Raw genomic sequence first — 21,341 nt, forward strand, 5'->3', positions numbered from 1 at the left:
ATAGAAATAGTAATAGGGGTGTGATCCGAAATTGTGATAGGCAAGATTTCGACTTTTTTTGCCAGAGAAAACAATTTGTCACTAATTAGGAACATATCAATTCGTGAAAAAGATTTATACACTTTAGATAGACACGTAAATTCTTTACTGTCTGGATAGACATTCCTCCAGATATCTAATAAGCCTAGATTGAAGCAGAATTTTTTAAATTTTTTTGTATCCTTACAGCCTGATATAGCCTCTTTCCCCCTCCGATTTCTATCTAGAATACCAGATGCTACCAGGTTCAGGTCTCCTCCTAGAATTATGTTTTGGTTATATTCCAATAATTTGTTTTGAAGAGGTTCCCAGAACTCGGTTTTTTTTTGCATTTGGACATTAAACATTGCATAACACGAATCTTTTTGAGCCTAGTTCTACCTCTAGTATAATAAATCTCCCTTGTTGATCAATTTCTTGTTTCAGAATTTTATATTTTAATGATTTCCTAAAAATTATAGCTACCCCTCTTTTTCTCTGCACTCCTGCCGAATAGATAACTTCGCCCACCCATCCCCATTTAAGTTTTTGACTTTCTAACTCGTTTAGATGGGTCTCTTGTAAAAAGCCAATATCAATTTTAAGTTTATTAAAGTGTTGTAGTATTGCTTTCCTTTTGACCGGGGAGGTAAACCCTCCCACATTCCACGATCCTAATTTACATGATTCCGTCATATCTTATGCTTCTTTCCTACTTCTAGGAAGAGACATAAGAGAACTAAGAGAGGGGGGGGGGGGTGGGGGGGGAGAGAAAAAAAAAAAAAAAGGAGAGTCCCATTCACACGTACACCTGACCTTCCTATATTGACCCCTACTTATAATATTTAGCTTCTTACTTGACCGCATTTCTACACCTAGAGATATATTTCCTTCCTCCTCCCTTCTCCTATTCCACTTTTTACTCAGCATGACTACCCATGATACAGAGCTTGTATCCCCCACCTGATCACTTTTACCTTTGCTCTGTTCTCAAGAAGTCCTCTAGGTCCTGAGGATTATCAAAAATCCGAAAGAACTAGAGATTTAGACTCCATGGCGGAGCCACAGGTTTATAGGCAGGCTTGATTCTGACTAAAGCCTGTGCAAATGCTTGAACGTCCGGTACCTCTGCCAGATGCTTGTGCAAGAGGATAGACAGAGCAGATATCTGTCCCTTTAAAGAACTAGCCAACAATCCTTTCTCCAAACCGTCTTGGAGAAAAGACAATATCCTGGGAATCCTAATCTTACTCCATGAGTGACCCTTGGATTCACACCAACAAAGATATTTCCACCAAATCTTATGGTAGACTTTCCAGGTGACAGGCTTTCTAGCCTGGATCAGAGTATCTAAAACTGACTCAGAAAAAAACACGCTTTGAAAGAATTAAGCGTTCAATCTCCAAGCAGTCAGTAGTGAAACTAGACTTGGATGCTTGAACGGACCCTGTATTAGAAGGTCCTGCCTCATTGGCAGTGTCCATGGTGGGACAGATGACATGTCCACTAAGTCTGCATACCAAGTCCTGCGTGGCCACGCAGGCGCTATCAAAATCACAGACGCCTTCTCCTGCTTAATTCTGGCGATCAGACGAGGGAGAAGAGGAAACGGTGGGAAAACATAAGCCAGATTGAAGGACCAAGGCGCTACTAGAGCATCTATCAATGCCGCCTTGGGGTCCCGGGACCTGGATCCGTAGAGAGGAAGCTTGGTGTTCTGACGGGACGCCATCAGGTCCAACTCTGGAATGCCCCATAGCTGAGTCAGCTGGGCAAATACCTCTGGGTGTAGTTCCCACTACCCCCGGGTGAAAAGTCTGACGACTTAGAAAATCCGCCTCCCAGTTGTCTACACCTGGGATGTGAATTGCTGAGAGATGGCAGGAGTGGGCCTCCGCCCACCTGATTATTTTGGTTACTTCCCTCTTCGCTAGAGAACTCTTTGTTCCCCCCTGATGATTGATGTAAGCTACAGTCGTAATGTTGTCCGACTGAAATCTTATGAATTTGGCCGCAGCTAGGTGAGGCCATGCCTGAAGCGCGTTGAATATCGCCCATAGTTTGAGCTACAGATGGCATGGAATGGAATGAAGAACTCGGCAAGTAGTTAAAAGTTTCAACTTTCTGACCTCCGTCAGAAATATTTTCATTTCTACCGAATCTATTAGTGTTCCTAGGAAGGGAACCCTTGTGAGTGGGGACAGGGAACTCTTAGAAAGACCTTAGAAAGGCCAATACAATCTCCGTGTGAGCCTTGGCTCTGTGAAAAGATGGCGCCTGAATTAAGAGGTCGTCCAAATAAGGCGCCACTGCTATGCCCTGCGGTCTTAGAACCGCCAGAAGGGACCCTAGCACCTTTGTGAAAATTCTGGGAGCAGTGGCTAAACCGAATGGAAGAGCCACGAACTGATAATGCTCGTCTAGAAAAGCGAACCGGAGGAACTGATTATGATCTTTGTGGATTGGGATATGCAGGTACGCATCCTTTAGATCCACGGTAGTCATATATTGACCTTCCTGGATCATAGGTAAGATTGTCCGAATGGTCTCCATCTTGAATGATGAGACTGAGGAATTTGTTTAGAAATTTGAGATCCAGGATTGGTCTGAAAGTTCCTTCTTTTTTGGGAACCACAAATAGGTTTGAGTAAAACCCCAGCCCTTGTTCCGCAATTGGAACTTGGTGGAACACTCCCATTGTATGTAGGTTATCTACACAGCGTAAGAACGCCTCTTTCTTTGTCGTGTCTGTAGACAGACGAGAAATATGGAACCTTCCCCTTGGAGGGGAGTCCTTGAATTCTAGAAGATATCCCTGGGTAACAATCACTAAAGCCCAGAGATTGAGAACATCTCTTGCCCAGGCCTGAGCGAAGAGAGAAAGTCTGCCCCCTACTAGATCCGGTTCCGGATCGGGGGCTACCCAGTCATGCTGTCTTGGTAGCAGCTGCAGGCTTTTTGGCCTGTTTACTCCTGTTCCAGCTCTGATAAGGCTTCCAGGGTGCCTTGGGCTGTGAAGCGTTACCCTCTTGCTTTGCAGCTGTAGAGGCTGAAGCGGGACCGCTCCTGAAATTGCAAAAGGAACGTAAATTAGCTTTGTTTTTAGCCTTAAAAGGCTTGTCCTGGGGGAGAGCATGGCCCTTTCCCCGGTGATTTCTGAAATAATCTCTTTCAATTCTGGCCCGAAAAGGGTCTTTCCCTTGAAAGGGATATTTAACAATTTGGATTTTGACAACACATCGGCCGACCATGACTTGAGCCAAAGCGCTCTGCGTGCCATAATGGCGAAGCCTGAATTTTTTGCCGCCAACTTGGCTAATTGCAAAGCGGCATCTGTGATAAATGAATTAGCCAGCTTTAGAGCCTTAATTCTATCCATAATTTCGTCATATGAGGACTCCGTCTGGAGCGACTCCTCCAGCGCCTCAAACCAGAAAGCCGCTGCAGTAGTTACAGGAACAATGCAGGCAATAGTTTGGAGAAGAAAGCCTTGTTGAACAAAGATTTTCTTAAGTAAACCTAACTTTTTATCCATAGGATCTTTAAAAGCACAACTGTCTTCAATTGGTATGGTTGTGCGCTTAGCAAGTGTCGAAACAGCCCCCTCTACCTTAGGGACCGTCTGCCACGAGTCCCGCCTAGGGTCAGTTATGGGGAACATTTTCTTAAAAATAGGTGGGGGGACAAAAGGGACATCCTGGTCTATCCCACTCTCCCTAGTAACAATATCCGCAACCCTCTCAGGGATCTGAAATGCATCAGTGTATACAGGAACCTCTAGGTACTTGTCCATTTTACACAACTTCTCTGGGACCACCATAGGGTCACAATCATCCAGAGTAGCTAATACCTCCCTGAGCAAAACGCGAAGGTGTTCCAATTTAAATGTTAATGAATCTGACTCTGCCCGATGTGAAACCTTTCCTGAATCGGGAATTTCTCCCTCAGACATCAAATCCCTCACCTCCATTTCAGAGCGTTGTGAGGGTACATCAGATAAGGCTACCAAAGCTTCAGACTGCTCATAATCTGTTCTTAAAACAGAGCTATCACGCTTTGTAGGAAAAACTGGCAGTTTAGATAGAAAAGCCGCAAGGGAATTATCCATAACTGTCGCTAGTTGTTGCAATGTAATAGGGGGCAGACGCACTAGAGGCACTAAGCGTCGCTTGCGTGGGCGTAACTGGTTGTGACACATGTGATTAACTGATCTTCCTGATGTTCAGTCTTTTGATCAGGCCTTAGTTAGAATCCGGCCTGTGTTCAAACCAGTTCCTCCATGAAGTCTTAATCTGTTCTTTGTGATCAACAGGCTCAGTTTGATCCTATGCATTCTGTTGACATTAAACTTTTTTTGTTGGAAAGTTTTGTTTTTGTTGGCTATTTCTTCTGCTCGAAGAGTTTCTGGGTTATTTGCTTTACAGTGTGACCCCCTTATCTTGTTTTCCATGCAGATAAGGCTGTTTTACTTAGAAAATGTAGTTCCTTCCTTTTGTCCTAATCCTCTCAGGAGTGTTTGTTGCATAATCTGGATGTAGTGCGTGCTTTGGAATTGTATTTTCATGCAACCACGGTATAAGGTAAGGGTCAGAAGGCCACTGCAACTACTTTCTTTTTGGCTGAGGAGTGTCATTCATCTGGCTTATGAGGAAGCTGGTCAACAGCCTCCTTAGAGGATTATGGCTTATTCTAACCATGCAGTGTCCTCTTCTTGGGCTTTTAAGAATAAAACATCTATGGAACAAATCTGTAAGGTGGCTACCTGGTCCTCTTTACATACCTTTTCATAATTCCACAAATAACAAAATTTATGCTTACCTGATAAATTTCTTTCTTTCCAGACATGGAGAGTCCACGACATTATTCCAATTACTAGTGGGATATTCAACTCCTGGCCAGCAGGAGGAGGCAAAGAGCACCCCAGCAAAGCTGTTAAGTGTAACTGCCTTACCCATAGCCCCCAGTCATTCAGCCGAAGGAAATGGAAAAAGGAAGAAAAACAAGGGTGAAAAGGTGCCTGAGGTTTACTAAAAAAACTGCCAAATTAAAAAAAAAAAAAGGAGGGCGGTATTGGGGACTTTCCATATCCGGAAATAAATTTATCAGGTAAGCATACATTTTGTTTTCTTTTCTATGACATGGAGAGTCCACAACGTCATTCCAATTACTAGTGGAAACCAATACCCAAGCTAGAGGACACGGAATGAATAGGGAGGGAGACAAAAGTCAGGAGGACTTAAACAGAAGGCACCACCGCTTGAAGAACCTTTCTCCCAAAAGAACCCTAAGCTGAGGCAAAAGTGTCATATTTGTAGAATTTGGAAAAAGTATGCAAAGAGGACCATGTTGCAGCCTTGCAAATCTGTTCCACAGAAGCTTCATTTTGGAAAGCCCAAGAAGAGGAGACAGCCCTAGTGGAATGAGCCGTAATTCTGTCAGGAGGCTGCTGTCCAGCAGTCTCATAGGCCAAACAAATCAAAATTCTCAACCAGAGAGACAGAGTAGTAAAAGTGGCCTTCTGACCCTTACGCTTTCCAGAGAAAACAACAAACAGGGTAGAAGATTGCCTAAAATATTTAGTAGCTTGTAAGTAAAATTTTAGAGCCCGCACAACATCCAAGTTATGCAAAAGATGTTCCCTTTAAGAAGGATTAGGACAAAAAGGAGGAACACCAATTTCCTGGTTAATGTTACCACCTTAGGGAGAAACTCCAATTAAGTACGAAGGACCGCCTTATCAGCATGAAAAATAAGGTTGGGGGAATCACACTGCAAAGCTGAGGGCTCAGAAACTCTGCGAGCGGAAGAAAAGGCAACAAAACTTTCCAAGATAATAGTTTAATATCAACAACATGCATTCGCTCAAACGGAGCCTGCTGCAAAAATTTAAGAACTGAATTAAGACTCCACGGGGCGAGCAACAGGTTTAAACACAGGCCTGATTCTAACCAGGGCCTGTACAAAAGCTTGAATATCTGGTAGGTCTGCCAGGATAACGCAGAAATCTGACCCTTTAGGAGTACGGACCGATAAACCCTTATCCAGTCCATTCTGAAGAAAAGACAAAATCCGGGGAATCCTCAACCGGCGCCAGGAAAACCCCTTAGAGATTCACACCAAGAAAGATATTTATGCCATATCTTATAGTAAATCCTGCGACTAAGCAGTTTGAGCCTGAATCATTGTTTCAATGACTGCTTCAGAAAAACCACGTTTAGACAGAACTAGGCGTTCAATCTCCAAGCAGTTAGCTTCAGAGAATCTAGATTTGGATGGAGGAAAGGAACCTGAAGTAGAAGGTCTTTCCTCTGAGATTACCTCCAAGGAGGCAGTAATGACATCCTCACTAGATCCGCGAACAAGATCCTGCGAGGCCATGCGGGAGCTATAAGTATGACCGATGCCCTCTCCAGTTTGGTATGAGCAATGGCGCGTGTAAGGAGAGCAAACGGAGGGAACAGATAAGCTAGAGAAAACCTCCAAGGAACTGCTACAGCATCTATCAGAATGGCCTGAGGAACTCTTGACCTTGAACCGTACTTTGGAACCTTGGCGTTTTGACAGGACGCCATCAGATCCAACTCGAACCCCCACTTGAGAGATATTTGAGAGAACACCTCCGGATGGAGAGCCCACTCCCGGGATGAAATGTCTGTCTGCTCAAGAAATCTGCTTCCCAGTTGTCCACTCCTGGAATGTAGATGGCAGATAAAATACAATCCCACTGTAGAACGAGAGTCACCTCCTTCATGGCTAAGGAACTTAGAGTCCCTCCCTGGTGGTTGATGTAAGCCACTGAGGTGATGTTGTCTGATTGGAATCTTATAAACCGGACCAACAACAGTTGAGGCCACGCTGATAGGGCATTGTAGATAGCTCTCAACTCCAAGATGTTTATGAGAAGAGAGGACTCTTCCCGAGACCACAGGCCCTGAGCCTTCAGAGGTCCCCAAACAGCTCCCCAGCCTGAAAGGCTGGCGACCGTAGTCACAATTTCCCAGGAAGATCTCAGAAAGGAAGAGACAGATGTTCCTGCAACACCCACCACTAGAGAGTCTCTTGATAAGTCTGAATGATCTCCGTTCCATTGACGGAGCATACAAAGTTGCAGCAGTCGCAGGTGGAACCAAGCAAACTGAATAATGTCCTTGTAAGCCACCATCAGACCAATCACCTCCATGCATTGAGCCACAGACGGACATAAAGCAGACTGGAGAGAAAGGCAGGAAGCCAGAAGTTTGGTTTTTCTGACCTTACCTCCAGGAACTTATCGTCTGCAAGTGGCTTTTTATCTCGAAGTGTGAGACGGAGTCCTTTTACCAACTGTGGAGATCGGTCAAGTGAGTTATTCGAGTGAGCTTAAAGCAGCACCAGTGAATATGACTCGGGAGGATCCTGCTCCAATTGTGAACTCTCATACCTCATTTGTTTGAGGTTTTATCTTGTGAGTAGCTCCATTATTGGAGTTTGGAGCTCTCATTTCTAATCTTAATATTTGTTATTTTCTTAAATGATACTACGTAGTCCATTGTGCGCTCCTCTTGTTGTTTGTTTCTGTCTACAGATTTATCCCCTGGAGTAGCCCTCAGGTTTTTGGAAGCTGCCGGACTTGCTAGGAGTGTAAATATATAAGGACATCCACATCACAGTGGGTTTGGACTTTTCATATCCTGGACTGGATTTGTGAGTATACCCTTTGTTTTTTTGTGTTATTGTACTTAACTGCCTTAATAGCTGTTTATATAGGAGTGCACAGTTTTTCAGTGCATATATGTATTTTATATCTTGAGTGCACTTTTTTTTTTTTACATACATGTATATATGTATAAATATATTTACCTGTGGCCCTCATGTTTTAGGAAGATGGTCATCACTTGTTTAAGTGACAGGGCCATTTGTATGTCTAAGAAAGATTATTTCATTTAAAAAGTGACAACATATTCCACATTAATGCAAAGGACAGCATGAATACATAAAAAGAATAGGACCCTGCTTATAAAGCAGAGGGTATCCTAAAGTAACATATGGGTACAAGTTTGTATAGAAGACACAGGACAACACACATCCCAAGGATTTCAGCTTTTTTTTTTTTTTTAATTCACATATTTCATAGTTGCTCGTATAATAGAGCTCCAGTACAATGTTAATATTAATGTCTGTACACACAATGCACGAAAATCTGACATACAAAATTCTTTATATATATATAAAAATTATTTACAGTCTATATACAAAAGGGAAACACAGGGTTAGCTCTTGAGAGACTCTTCTAGCTTAAGCATGTCCATGGCTGGCAATTTGGCCACTTCAAAAAAGACCCTGTAAGAAATGTAAAAATAGCAGTTAAGAGACAAAAAAAAGATGATTAACAGGGAATAAAGAGAAGTGGAAGGGGGTGTAGCAATAGGGCTGGTAATTTAGCTGTGATGAAAGTGACAATTTATAAGACGACTAGAAGAGAGAGAATACATACCTGTGGGAGTATTTGTTTTTCACAGCCTTTAGCTTTTCGTTTGACTGGTATGTGAGCAGGAAGTTCAGTCTTTTTATTAAGGGTACCAGGTCTGTGACTTCATAGCCACTGTAATGCTGCAGGGTTGGAGTCTAAAGAGAGTAAGTGGAAGAATATAAATCAGCCACAATCTAAGAAATAGCCCTAATCACAAACTCATGTTTATTTCTTAAAAAGCTCCTAGAGTGAGCAAGTTAAAATGATCCCATTAGATGTAGGGACCGCTGGCATTGTAAGATAGGTAAGGTTGCCTCTCCCTCTTTTATTTAACATGGAATACAAAGTCTTTAGCTTTCAAAGGGAGGGGTCACTGAACTTGACCTTACTATGCCACTGGAAAGGGGTGTCACTCATAATATTAATCTACACAGCTGTACAACTTACCCATCCTCCTAGATCCTTCATCTTCAAGGCAAGCAACAGACAGCTGGCAGCCATCTTTGACGCGCTCTCTTGCACAAAATCATATTCTTGCAGGGTGAGCTCACAGATGTATCGAGCTAGAGTAAGCGTCTCCATATTAGAATGGGCGCACTAAAAAAAAAAAAAAGGAGACAGAGGACACAACTTGGCAGTCAGCAAAGTCACTATAAGATAACTGCAATGTTATATGGTTTAAGATACCAGAATTTTTTTTATATATAGGACAAAACAGCCATCATTTACTGACATTTATACAAAAACAGAATTTATGCATACCTGATAAATTACTTTCTCTTGTGGTGTATCCAGTCCACGGATTCATCCTTTACTTGTGGGATATTCTCCTTCCTAACAGGAAGTGGCAAAGAGAGCACACAGCAGAGCTGTCCATATAGCTCCCCCTCTAGCTCCACCCCTTAGTCATTCGACCGAAGGTTAGGAAGAAAAAGGAGAAACCATAGGGTGCAGTGGTAACTGTAGTTTAAACAAAAAAACTACCTGACTTAATAGCCAGGGCGGGCCGTGGACTGGATACACCACAAGAGAAAGTAATTTATCAGGTAAGCATAAATTCTGTTTTCTCTTGTAAGGTGTATCCAGTCCACGGATTCATCCTTTACTTGTGGGATACCAATAGCAAATCTTTAGGACACGGATGAAGGGAGGGAACAAGACAGGTACCTTAAATGGAAGGCACCACTGCTTGTAAAACCTTTCTCCCAAAAATAGCCTCCGAAGAAGCAAAAGTATCAAATTTGGAAAAAGTATGCAGCGAAGACCAAGTCGCTGCCTTACAAATATGTTCAACAGAAGCCTCATGTTTAAAAGCCCATGTGGAAGCCACTGCTCTGGTAGAATGAGCAGTAATTTTTTCAGGAGGCTGCTGGCCAGCAGTCTCATAGACCAAACGGATGATGCTTTTCAGCCAAAAGGAAAGAGAGGTAGCAGTCGCTTTCTGACCCCTTCTCTTACCAGAATAGATAACAAACAGTGAAGATGTTTGTCTGAAATCCTTGGTTGCTTGTAAATAGAACTTTACGCCACGAACCACATCAAGATTGTGTAAGAGACGTTCCTTCTCCGAAGAAGGATTAGGACACAGAGAAGGAACAACAATTTCCTGGTTAATATTCCTATTAGACACAACTTTAGGAAGAAAACCGGGTTTGGTACGCAAAACTACCTTATCTGCATGGAAAATCAGGTAAGGTGAATCACACTGTAAGGCAGATAACTCTGAAACTCTGCGAGCAGAAGAGATAGCTACCAAAAACAAAACTTTCCAAGATAAAAGCTTAATATCTATGGAATGTAAGGGTTCAAACGGAACCCCCTGAAGATCTGAAAGAACTAAATTTAGACTCCACGGCGGAGCCACAGGTCTATAAACAGGCTTGATTCTGACTAAAGCCTGAGTAAACGCTTGAACGTCTGGTACTTCTGCCAGACGTTTGTGTAAAAGGATAGACAAAGCAGATATCTGTCCTTTTAAAGAACTAGCTGACAATCCTTTCTCTAATCCTTCTTGGAGAAAGGACAATATCCAAGGAATCCTAATCTTACTCCATGAGTAATCAGCCTGAATCAGAGTATCTATAACTGACTCAAAGAAAACACGCTTTGATAGAATTAAGCGTTTAATTTCTCTGCGTCTGACTGCTTGGAGATTGGATTTGGATGCTTGAAAGGACCTTGTATTAGAAGGTCCTGCCTCATTGGCAAAGTCCAAGGTGGGACAGATGACATGTCCACTAGGTCTGCATACCAAGTCCTGCGTGGCCACGCAGGCGCTATCAGAATCATCGAAGCCTTCTCCTGCTTGATTCTGGCGACTAGAAGAGGGAGGAGAGGAAACGGTGGGAAAACATAGGCCAGATTGAAGGACCAAGGCGCTGCTAGAGCATCTATTAGCACCGCCTGGGGATCCCGGGACCTGGACGGAAGTTTGGTGGAGAGGAAGTTTGGTGTTCTGACGGGACGCCATCAGATCCAACTCCGGAGTGCCCCATCGCTGGGTCAGTTGGGCAAACACCTCCGGGTGGAGTTCCCACTCCCCCGGGTGAAAAGTCTGACGACTCCCAGTTGTCTACTCCTGGGATGTGAATTGCTGAGAGGTGGCAAGAGTGATCCTCCGCCCACCTGATTATTTTGGTTACTTCCATCATTGCTAGGGAACTCTTTGTTCCCCCTTGATGGTTGATGTAAGCTACAGTCGAGATGTTGTCCGACTGAAATCTGATGAATTTGGCCGCAGCTAGCTGAGGCCATGCCTGAAGAGCGTTGAATATCGCCCTCAGTTCCAGAATGTTTATCGGGAGGAGAGCTTCTTCCCGAGACCATAAGCCCTGAGCTATCAGGGAGTCCCAGGCTGGCGTCGGTCGTTACGATGATCCACTCTGGTCTGCGGAAACACATTCCCTGAGACAACCACCAGAGAAGAGAATCTCTGGTCTCCTGGTCCAACTGTATTTGAGGAGACAAATCTGCATAATCCCCATTCCACTGCTTGAGCATGAGGTGTATTCGAGCAAAAGGGACTATGTCCATTGCCGCTACCATTAGTCTGATTGTCTCCATGCACTGAGTGACAGATGGCCGAGGAATGGAGTGAAGGGCTCGGCAAGTAGTTAACAGTTTTGACTTTCTAACCTCCGTCAGAAATATTTTCATTTCTACCGAGTCTATCAAAGTTCCTAGAAAGGGAACTCTTGTGAGGGGGGAGAGAGAACTCTTTTTGATGTTCACCTTCCAACCGTGAGACCTCAGAAAAGCCAACACAATTTCCGTGTAAGACTTGGTTCTTTGGAAAGTCGGCGCCTGAATTAAGATGTCGTCTAGATAAGGCGCCACTGCTATGCCCCGCGGTCTTAGAACCGCCAGGAGGGACCCTAGCACTTTTGTAAAAATTCTGGGAGCAGTGGCCAACCCGAAGGGAAGAGCCACAAACTGATAATGCTTGTCCAGAAAAGCGAACCTGAGAAACTGGTGATGATCTTTGTGGATAGGAATGTGCAGATACGCATCCTTTAGATCCACGGTAGTCATATATTGACCTTCCTGGATCACTGGTAAGATTGTCCGAATGGTCTCCATCTTGAATGATGGGACTCTGAGGAATCTGTTTAGAATTTTGAGATCCAGGATTGGTCTGAAAGTTCCTTCTTTTTTGGGAACCATAAACAGATTTGAGTAAAAACCCAGCCCTTGTTCCGCAATTGGAACTGGGTGGATCACTCCCATTGTATGTAGATCTTCTACACAGCGTAAAAACGCCTCTTTCTTTGTCTGATCTGTAGACAGACGAGAAATGTGTAATCTTCCCCTTGGAGGAGAGTCCTTGAATTCTAGAAGATATCCCTGAGATACAATCTCTAATGCCCAGGGATCGTGTACATCTCTTGCCCAGGCCTGAGCGAAGAGAGAGCGTCTGCCCCCTACTAGATCCGGTCCCGGATCGGGGGCTACCCCTTCATGCTGTCTGGTGGCACATGCAGGCTTTTTGGCCTGTTTACCCTTGTTCCAGCCCTGGTAAGGTTTCCAGGCTGCCTTGGGTTGTGAAGCATTACCCTCTTGCTTTGCAGCAGGGGAGGATAAAGCGAGACCGCTCCTGAAATTCCGAAAGGAACGAAAATTATTTTGTTTATTCCTGGTCTTAAAAGGACTTGTCCTGAGGGAGAGCATGGCCTTTACCCCCAGTGATTTCTGAAATAATCTTTCAATTCAGGCCCGAAGAGGGTCTTTCCTTTGAAAGGGATGTTCAAGAGCTTGGATTTTGACGACACATCGGCCGACCAGGACTTTAGCCATAGCGCCCTGTGCGCCAAAATGGCGAAACCTGAATTTTTTGCCGCTAACTTAGCTAGTTGGAAAGCGGCATCTGTGATAAAAGAATTAGCCAGCTTTAGTTTTAATTCTATCCATATAGATAGAATTAAAACTAAAACTTTAATTCTATCCATAATGTCCTCGTATGAGGTCTCCGTCTGGAGCGCATCTTCCAGCGCCTCGAACCAAAAAGCAGCTGCAGTAGTTACAGGAATAATGCACGCAATAGGTTGGAGAAGAAAACCTTGTTGAACAAAAATTTTCTTAAGTAAGCCCTCTAACTTTTTATCCATAGGGTCTTTAAAAGCACAACTGTCTTCGATTGGTATGGTTGTGCGTTTAGCAAGTTAAGAAACAGCCCCCTCTACCTTAGGGACTGTCTGCCACGAGTCCCGCATGGGGTCAGATATGGGGAACATTTTCTTAAAAACAGGAGGGGAAACAAAAGGGAACACCTGGTCTATCCCACTCCCTAGTAACGATATCCGCAATCCTCTTAGGGACCGGAAACGCATCAGTGTAAACAGGGACCTCTAGGTACTTGTCCATTTTACACAATTTCTCTGGAACCACCATAGGGTCGCAGTCATCCAGAGTAACAAATACCTCCCTGAGCAATAAGCGGAGGTGTTCTAGTTTAAATTTAAAAGCCAATGTATCTGAATCTGTCTGAGGAGACCTTGTCAGTCTCTTCTAGCATTATCACAGTCTTGTCTAGAAATAAATGGCTGAACATACCTTATTGCAGTCTAATCTGCAAACGGTTCCCCCCAACTGAAGTTTTCTGGTACTCCTCAGTCCTGTGTGGGTACAGCAGTGGATTTTAGTTACAACATGCTAAAATCATCATCCTCTCTGCAGAAATCTTCATCTCTTTTCTGCTAGAGAGTAAATAGTACAAACCGGTACCAATTAAAATACCAAACTTTTGCTTGTAGAAAATAAAAACTACAATTCTAACACCACATTCACTTTACCCTCCCGAGTGGGACCCTATTGCTTTGAGCCGGCAAAGAGAATGACTGGGGGGTGGAGCTAGAGGGGGAGCTATATGGACAGCTCTGCTGTGTGCTCTCTTTGCCACTTCCTGTTAGGAAGGAGAATACCCCACAAGTAAAGGATGAATCCGTGGACTGGATACACCTTACAAGAGAAAGGGGACTTAGAAGTCACTTTATAACACGTTGCAGAATAGGCTTAAAGGCACAGTATACACCTTGTAATTACAATACCTTTCTGCTGTCTTACTATAGATAAGCAAAGTCTAAACAATATTAAAGACCATTATAGTGTTACAATGACATGCTCTAATCCATTCCAGTATGTAATTTAACACTAGTAATGCATGTGTAACTCCTGCAAAGGGGGTAAATGCATACTTAAAGACCCGCAGAGACATGTGGGTCCCAAGCGGAAACTGCCTCTGATCTAATAAGCAGCACTAGTCGCACAGCTGAGTTGCTAATGTTACAAATGACATGCTCTAACGGATTAGAGCATGTCATTTTAAACACTATAATGGCTCTTTAAAACTGCACACGTCACTTCCCTTATTTGGTGGAGCTATTCCAGGCTTAAAGGGACATGAAACCCAAATAATTTATTTAATGATTTAGATAGAACATGCGATTTTAAACAACTTTCCAATTTACTTCTATTATCTAATTTGCTTCATTTTCTTGGTATTCTTTGTTGAAAAGCATATCTAGATAGGTTAAGTAGCTGCTGATTGGTGGCTGCACAGATGCTTCGTGATTGGCTCACCCATGTGCATTGCTATTTCTTCAACAAAGGATATTTGAAGAATGAAACAAATTAAATAATAGAAGTAAATTTGAATGTTGTTTAAAATTGTATGCTCTATCAGATTCATGAAAACATTTTTTTTTGTGTTTCACGTCCCTTTAAGTCTGCAGCTAGTCATGGTCATTAAAAGGGACACTAAACTCAAATTAAAAACTTATTTAGATAGAGCATGCATTGAGGCAAAAGTATCAAATTTGTAGAATTTGGAAAAAGTATGCAGAGAGAACCACGTTGCCGCCTTGCAAATCTGTTCCACTGAAGCTTCATTTTTGAAAGCCCAAGGAGGAGACATCCCTAGTGGAATGATCTGCAATTCTCTCAGGAGGCTGCTGTCCAGCAGTCTCATAAGCCAAACTAATCTAACTTCTCAACCAGAGAGACAGAAGTAGAAGTGGCCTTCGGACCCTTACACTTTCCAGAGAAAACAACAGGGCAGAACATTGCCGAAAATCTTTAGTAGCATGTAAGTAAAATTTTAGAGCCCGCACCCATGGGAACATAGAAAAGTGAACAGCATCACTGTATGAGATTGGGCTAGTTGAAAAGATGACGCCTGAACCAAGATGTCGTCTAGAAAAGCCACATTGCGTATCCAGGGTTGACGAAAAAGAGAAAAGCCTGCCCCCCACTGGAATCAGGGGCAAAACCTTCATGCTGATTTTAGATTCAGCAGAAAGCTTCTTGTTTTGTTTTTCCTTGTTCCAGGGCTAGTTGGATTTCCAAGTGGATCTGGATTGATCTGGTTTGGAAGATGACTTTTGGCCCTTAAAGTTACATAAGGAACGAAAATTTGAAGTCTGACGACCGCTTGGTCTATTCTCCTTGTCCTGAGGAAGGAAAGATCCCTTTCCTCTCGTGATCTCCGAGATGATTTCCCCCAGAGTTTCCTTTATAAGGTAAAGCCAAAAGCTTGGCTTTTGAGGATACATCAGCCGACCAAGATTTTAACTATAGAGCTCTGCGAACTAGAATAGTGAAGCTAGACATCTTAGCTCCCAGTTGAAATTATCTGAATGTTAGCATCGCTGATAAAAGAATTGGCCAGTTTAAGAGCTCTGATCCTGTCTTGGATCTACTCTATTGAAGTTTCCTCTGATATTAGATCAGACAAGGCATCGCAACAATAAGATGCTGCTCCCGCCACGGTAGCAATACTTTCCGCAAGATGCCATTGTAATCCTTGATGGATGTACATATTTTTTTTAAGTAAACCTCTAGCTTTTTATCCATTGGATTCTTAAATGAACAACTACCCTCTATACTATAGGAATGTTAGTTCTTTTTGCCAGAGTAGAGATAGCTCCCTCTACTTTAGGTACTGTGCGCCATAGGGATAGACCGATATATCGGAACGAACGATTTTTAGAAATATCGGTATCGGCCAGAAACTTACCGATATGGAGCAAATCAAAAGAAATTTAGCTCTGTGTACTTCAGGGAAACTATGCAGTTTTAAGTGACACAAATCATCTATAGCACATATAAGCTGGACATAGCACCTAATAATAAATAGCACTGATAAAAAAAAAAAAAAGTCCAAGCCCAGGTGTTCCTGGGAGCTTAGTTACCAACTACCATACCACCAATGGCAGGCCTGTAGATAGACTTGCATTAACAAACATATGATTTGTGAAATGGAAAATGTGATCTTTAAGTTGCACTTAAAGCTACATAGTTTCCCTGAAGTACACAGAGCCTCATCAGACATCTGACCAAGATTGGCTAATGCATTGCTAGACTTGCTAGAGTACACAGATAAGGGAGGGACAAGACAGGTAACCTAAACAGAAGGCACCACTGCTTGAAGAACCTTTCTCCCAAAGGAAGTCTCAGCAGAAGCAAAAGTATCAAACTTAGAAAAAGTTTGCAGAGAGGACCAAGTTGCAGCCTTGCAAATTTGTTCAACAGAAGCTTCATGTTTGAAAGCCCAGGAAGAAGAAACAGCCCTTGTGGAATGAGCCGTGATTCTCTCAGGAGGCTGATGTCCAGCAGTCTCATAGGCCAAACAAATTATACTCTTCAGCCAAAGCGAAAGAAGTAGCCATAGCTCTCTGACCCTTGCGTTTCCCAGAGAAACAGACAAACAAAGCAGAAGACTGGCGGAAGTCCTTAGTCGCCTGTAAGTAGAATTTCAGCGCACGCACCACATATAGGTTGTGCAGCAAACGCTCCTTATGAGAAGAAGGATTAGGACACAAAAAGAACGATTTCCTGATTAATATTCCTATCTGAGGGGGCGGAGTCCAGAGCCCATGAGAGCAGTCGCATAATCTTGCAGCTCTGATCCTAATTATCTAATGTACACTTATATCTACTGTTCTTAACAGAGTTTGATTCTGAAAAATTCGTCTAACATACCCTGGATTCTCATCTAACAGCTGTCATAAGCCAAACTTATCCATGGACGTTACTTTTTTAAATTAGGGTCAGGGCTTTCTTTTGAATGTATGTGAGCGGCGGCCATCTTTCCACCCTCGTGGCTGAGGATTTTTTTATAATTCTACCCGGACTACCGAACTTTATTGAGGACTTTCACCATCAGCCAGACCCCCCCCGGCGGGTTCTCTCTGCAGACCTGCCGTTAAGAAGCAGGGCAACCTCATAATCCCTGCAACAACAGCATTGATCACTATCACCCATTAGAAGCATCTCATTGTGGGGATCTACTACAATATTTGTCAAATGGAGCTTGCCGACTTTAATATATATGAACAGATTAAGGACCTTTTAGATGAGCACTTTCGGCGATTGGGATGTGCATTAAAGGCAGCTTGGGACAATTGCATCGACCCCAACCGTCAGCCTCAAATTGACACTGTCAAAAGAAATGATCTTACTAACAAAGATGGGGCAATGTTGTCTCTGCCTACGTTAACCCTAACCGCACCGGTTCCGGCTCCATTAGAGGCTCCGGTGAGATACGATATGGAAGGGGAGACCGCTCAACACATTAAGGTGCAGACAGTTGCTGCGATCTTCAAGTTTGCCACTCCGGTTTCAGGAGATGTAGTGAGCGTATCAGTTGCGGCTGCAGCTCTGGCCCCATCTACATTCCGCTTCAGACCTAACTTCTCAGGGGACAGTAGCTGGAAGCCAAATGTGCGGGGACATGCTCTCCAGGACTATTCAAGACAGTACGTTGGACTAGCCTTCTACAAAACAGGAGTGGGCTAAACGCTAAAGTGCAAGTGAGTAAGATCACTAATTGGTGATTCACGGAGGCCCCAGCATGCATAACCGATACAGCCCTATGGACTTGGATGGGCCGCTTCATAAGATACACTGCTCACTTGTATTTAATACCGCATGATTTTCTGTTTTATATTTATTTCCCAGTTTCCGGGTGTGGTTTTATGTTTGAGTGTATACTGCTCCTGTTTCCCTATGCTTATTGATCTTACCAGCTACGGCTTAATTGGGGCTACCAAAGTGAAAAACTATACATGCTTTCCATGCAATCTAATGTTATCTGGTTATTAAGTTATGCGCTCAATGTTTGTTTGCTTCACACCCTATAGAACAAATTCATACTCCCATGTTACCCTTGATGAGTGGCTTATAGCTATACCTTTTGTACTTTGTTGAGATTTCTTGCAATAGGTGGGGCTGATGATCTCTCTCTTATGGGCACTTGCTAGTGTTTACCCCCTGAAACTGTACGTTTATTATATGCATTTTCTACAGGACAAATATAGACACATTTCCAAACTAATCAGACCCTATTTATGTTTGCCTACAGTATTTGACAGATTGAGACCTGATAAAAAAGACTAAATAGCCATTTAGGGATACCATGGGTACAGGCAACCAGTCGCAGTAGCTGAGGGGAGATATCTGCTGGTCAGATGTTTCTCTTCTCTCCCATGGTGAAGTCATAACTCTGCCAATGATACTTTTATCTAGATTCCCTCAGCTGTACTCATGAACAACTATCGATTCCAGGTTTGCCCAGGTGGAAATAGTCTCATGCCTGTATAATAGTAACCCCTATTAAGAAGAAATCTTAACCTAGCTTAATCTGAGGCTCTCTGCATAGTGGGGAGTGTGTTCTTATCTCTTTTCCCCCAGATATTCCCAATTTTCTCTTTTTCTTTACCCCAATAGGCCTATTATCAGTATACTAGCAGAAGCATTTCTAGTGTAAATCTGCAGCTATGACCACAACTTTGCTCACCTTAAAACATGCGTCCCTACCTGTAACTTTGTGCAGTTTCTTTGATGCTAACATGCCATTTAGGGTCAAATTTCACTTAGATGCTTATATGTTAGACTCTTATGGTATACTCCTATGGGCAAAGCAATTTTATTTTTCCCCTATCCAATGAATATGATTTTCCTTAATTCATATAACAGATGTTTCTCTCGCATTTCTAATCCCAAAATATCTCCTGTATACACTATATTACCTTGTTTACACTGCTTTTATCTTAAATATAAAAGAGGTTTGTCATTGAGGCCCATGAGTGGTCTCTTCAGATAGCAGTAACCTCCTAAACTTGGTACATTTTGGTTTGAGGCCCAAGAGTGGTCTCTTGTATGAATTTGGAGGGTGGTTGAGTACTAGGCATCATATACATGTATGTTTAATTGCATATTACTATTGTAACCCAATGTTATCCTGTACTACTGTTTCAAGATTTATGTATGCCTTCTTTCAAACCTCAAATAAAAATTATTAAAAAAAAAAATAAAATAAAAAAAAAAATATTCCTATCTGAAACAACTTTAGAAAGGAAACCTAACTTAGTAGAGAGAACCACCTTATCAGAATGAAAGATAAGGGGAATCAAACTGCAACGCCGAGCAAAAGAAATGGCAACAAGAAACAAAACCTTCAAAGATAACATCTTAATATTTAAGGAATGTAAAAACTTTAAGAACAAGGTTAAGACTCCATGGAGGAGTAACAGGTTTAAAACACAGGCCTGATTCTGACGAAGGCCTGACAAAAAGATTGCACGTCTGGCACAGACGCTAGACACTTAAGCAACAAAATAGACAATGCAGAAATCTGACCCTTCAGAGTACTTGCTGACAAACCCCTTCTCCAGACACTTCTGGAGAAAGGACAAAATCCTAGGATTTCAAGAGTAGCTTCTGGATTCACACCAATACAGATATTTATGCCATATCTTATAGTAAATCCATCTTGTAACGGGCTTACGAGCTTGGATCAAGGTCTCAATGACCGACTGAGAACCTGTGCTTAGCAGTCAGCTTCAGAGAAACGAAATTTGGATGAAGGAAGGAACCCTGAAGTAGAAGGTCCTTCCTCAGAGGAAGTCTCCAAGGTGGAAAAGATGACATTTTCACTAGGTCTGCATACCAGATCCTGCGAGGTCATGCCGGTGCAATGAGAATCACTGACGTCCTCCCCTGCTTGATCCGAGCAATGACTTGTGGAAGTAGAGCGAACAGGGGAAACTGGTATGCTAGACTGAAAATTCAAGGAACCGCCAGGGCATCTATCAGAGCTGCCTGAGGATCCCTTGACCTCTAACCATACCTCAGAAGCTTGGCATTTTGCCGCAATGCCATGAGATCCAACTTTGGCCGCCCCCACTTGAGGATCAAACTGTAGAACACCTCCGGATAGAGCTCCCACTCCCCGGGATGAAAAGTTTGTCGGTTCAGAAAATCCGCTTCCCAATTGTCCACTCCTGGAATGTGGATCGCCGAAAGACAGCAATTGTGAGTGTCTGCCCACTGAATAATTCGGGCCACCTCTGTCATGGCCAAGGAACTCAGAGTTCCTCCCTGGTGGTTGATGTACGCCACCGATGTTATGTTGTCTGACTGGAACCTGATAAACCGGGCTAAAGCTAACTGAGGCCAGGCCAGTAGAGCATTGAAGATCTACCCATAAACATCCTAGAGCTGAGGGCGAACCGACTCCTCCCGAATCCATTGACCCTGAGCCTTCAACGAGCCCCAGACTGCTCCCCAACCCAGCAGGCTGGCATACGTGGTCACAATCACCCAAGAAGGTCTGCGAAACCAAGTTCCCTGGGAGAGGTGTTCCTGAGACAACCACCACGGAAGAGAGTCTCTTGTCGCCTGATCCAGATCTATTTCGCGGAGACAGATCTGCATAGGTTCCGTTCCATTGTCTTAGCACACACAACTGCAGAGCTTTGTGATGGAACCACGCAAACGGTATAATGTCCATGGAAGCTACCATCAGACCAATAACCTCCATACATTGAGCCACTGACGGCCAAGGAGGACTGAGGCAAGAGTCGAAAATCTTGGATTTTCTGACCTCTGTCAGAAACATTTTCAACGATAGGGAATCTATTATGGTCCCCAAGAACACTACCCATGTAGCTGGAAACAGATAACTTTTCCCCAGATTCACCTTCCATCCGTGGGAGCGAAGAAAAAAACAACAAGATCTCCGTATGAGAGTTTGCTTGTTAAAAAGACCGACTGAACCAAAATGTCGTCCAGATATGGCGCCACTGCAATACCCCGAGACCAGATGACTGCCAAAAGAGCCCTCAGAACCTGAGAAAATTCTGAGGGCTGTGGTCAGGCCGAATAGAAGAGCCACAAACTGGAAATGATTGACCAAGAACGCAAATCTCAGAAACTTGTGATGATCCTTGTGAATGGGAAGGTACGCATCCTTTAGGTCTATGGTCGTCATGAACTGACCCTCTTGGACCAAGGGAAGAATGTAAAGTGTCGTTTCCATCTTCGGTACTCTGAGGAACTTGTTTAAACATTTCTAAAATTGGTCTGAAAGTTCACTCTT

General features: G+C 43.2%; 1 protein-coding gene across 1 annotated transcript in view; it reads right to left on the bottom strand.

The window, feature by feature from the left end:
- Positions 1 to 8,091: 8,091 nt before the first annotated feature.
- Positions 8,092 to 21,341, bottom strand: part of CCNB3 (cyclin B3) — a 47,941-nt gene continuing 34,691 nt past the window's right edge. Inside the window, exons 10-12 of the mRNA XM_053698979.1 lie at positions 8,915 to 9,064; positions 8,492 to 8,622; positions 8,092 to 8,337 (exon numbers count right to left, since the gene is read on the bottom strand). Of these exons, the coding sequence (XP_053554954.1) occupies positions 8,268 to 8,337; positions 8,492 to 8,622; positions 8,915 to 9,064 (351 nt within the window). The 3' untranslated portion in view covers positions 8,092 to 8,267. The remainder of the gene's footprint in view (positions 8,338 to 8,491; positions 8,623 to 8,914; positions 9,065 to 21,341) is intronic.

The sequence above is a fragment of the Bombina bombina genome, chromosome 1 (assembly GCF_027579735.1).
Source record: "Bombina bombina isolate aBomBom1 chromosome 1, aBomBom1.pri, whole genome shotgun sequence".
NCBI classification, from domain to species: Eukaryota; Metazoa; Chordata; class Amphibia; order Anura; family Bombinatoridae; genus Bombina; species Bombina bombina.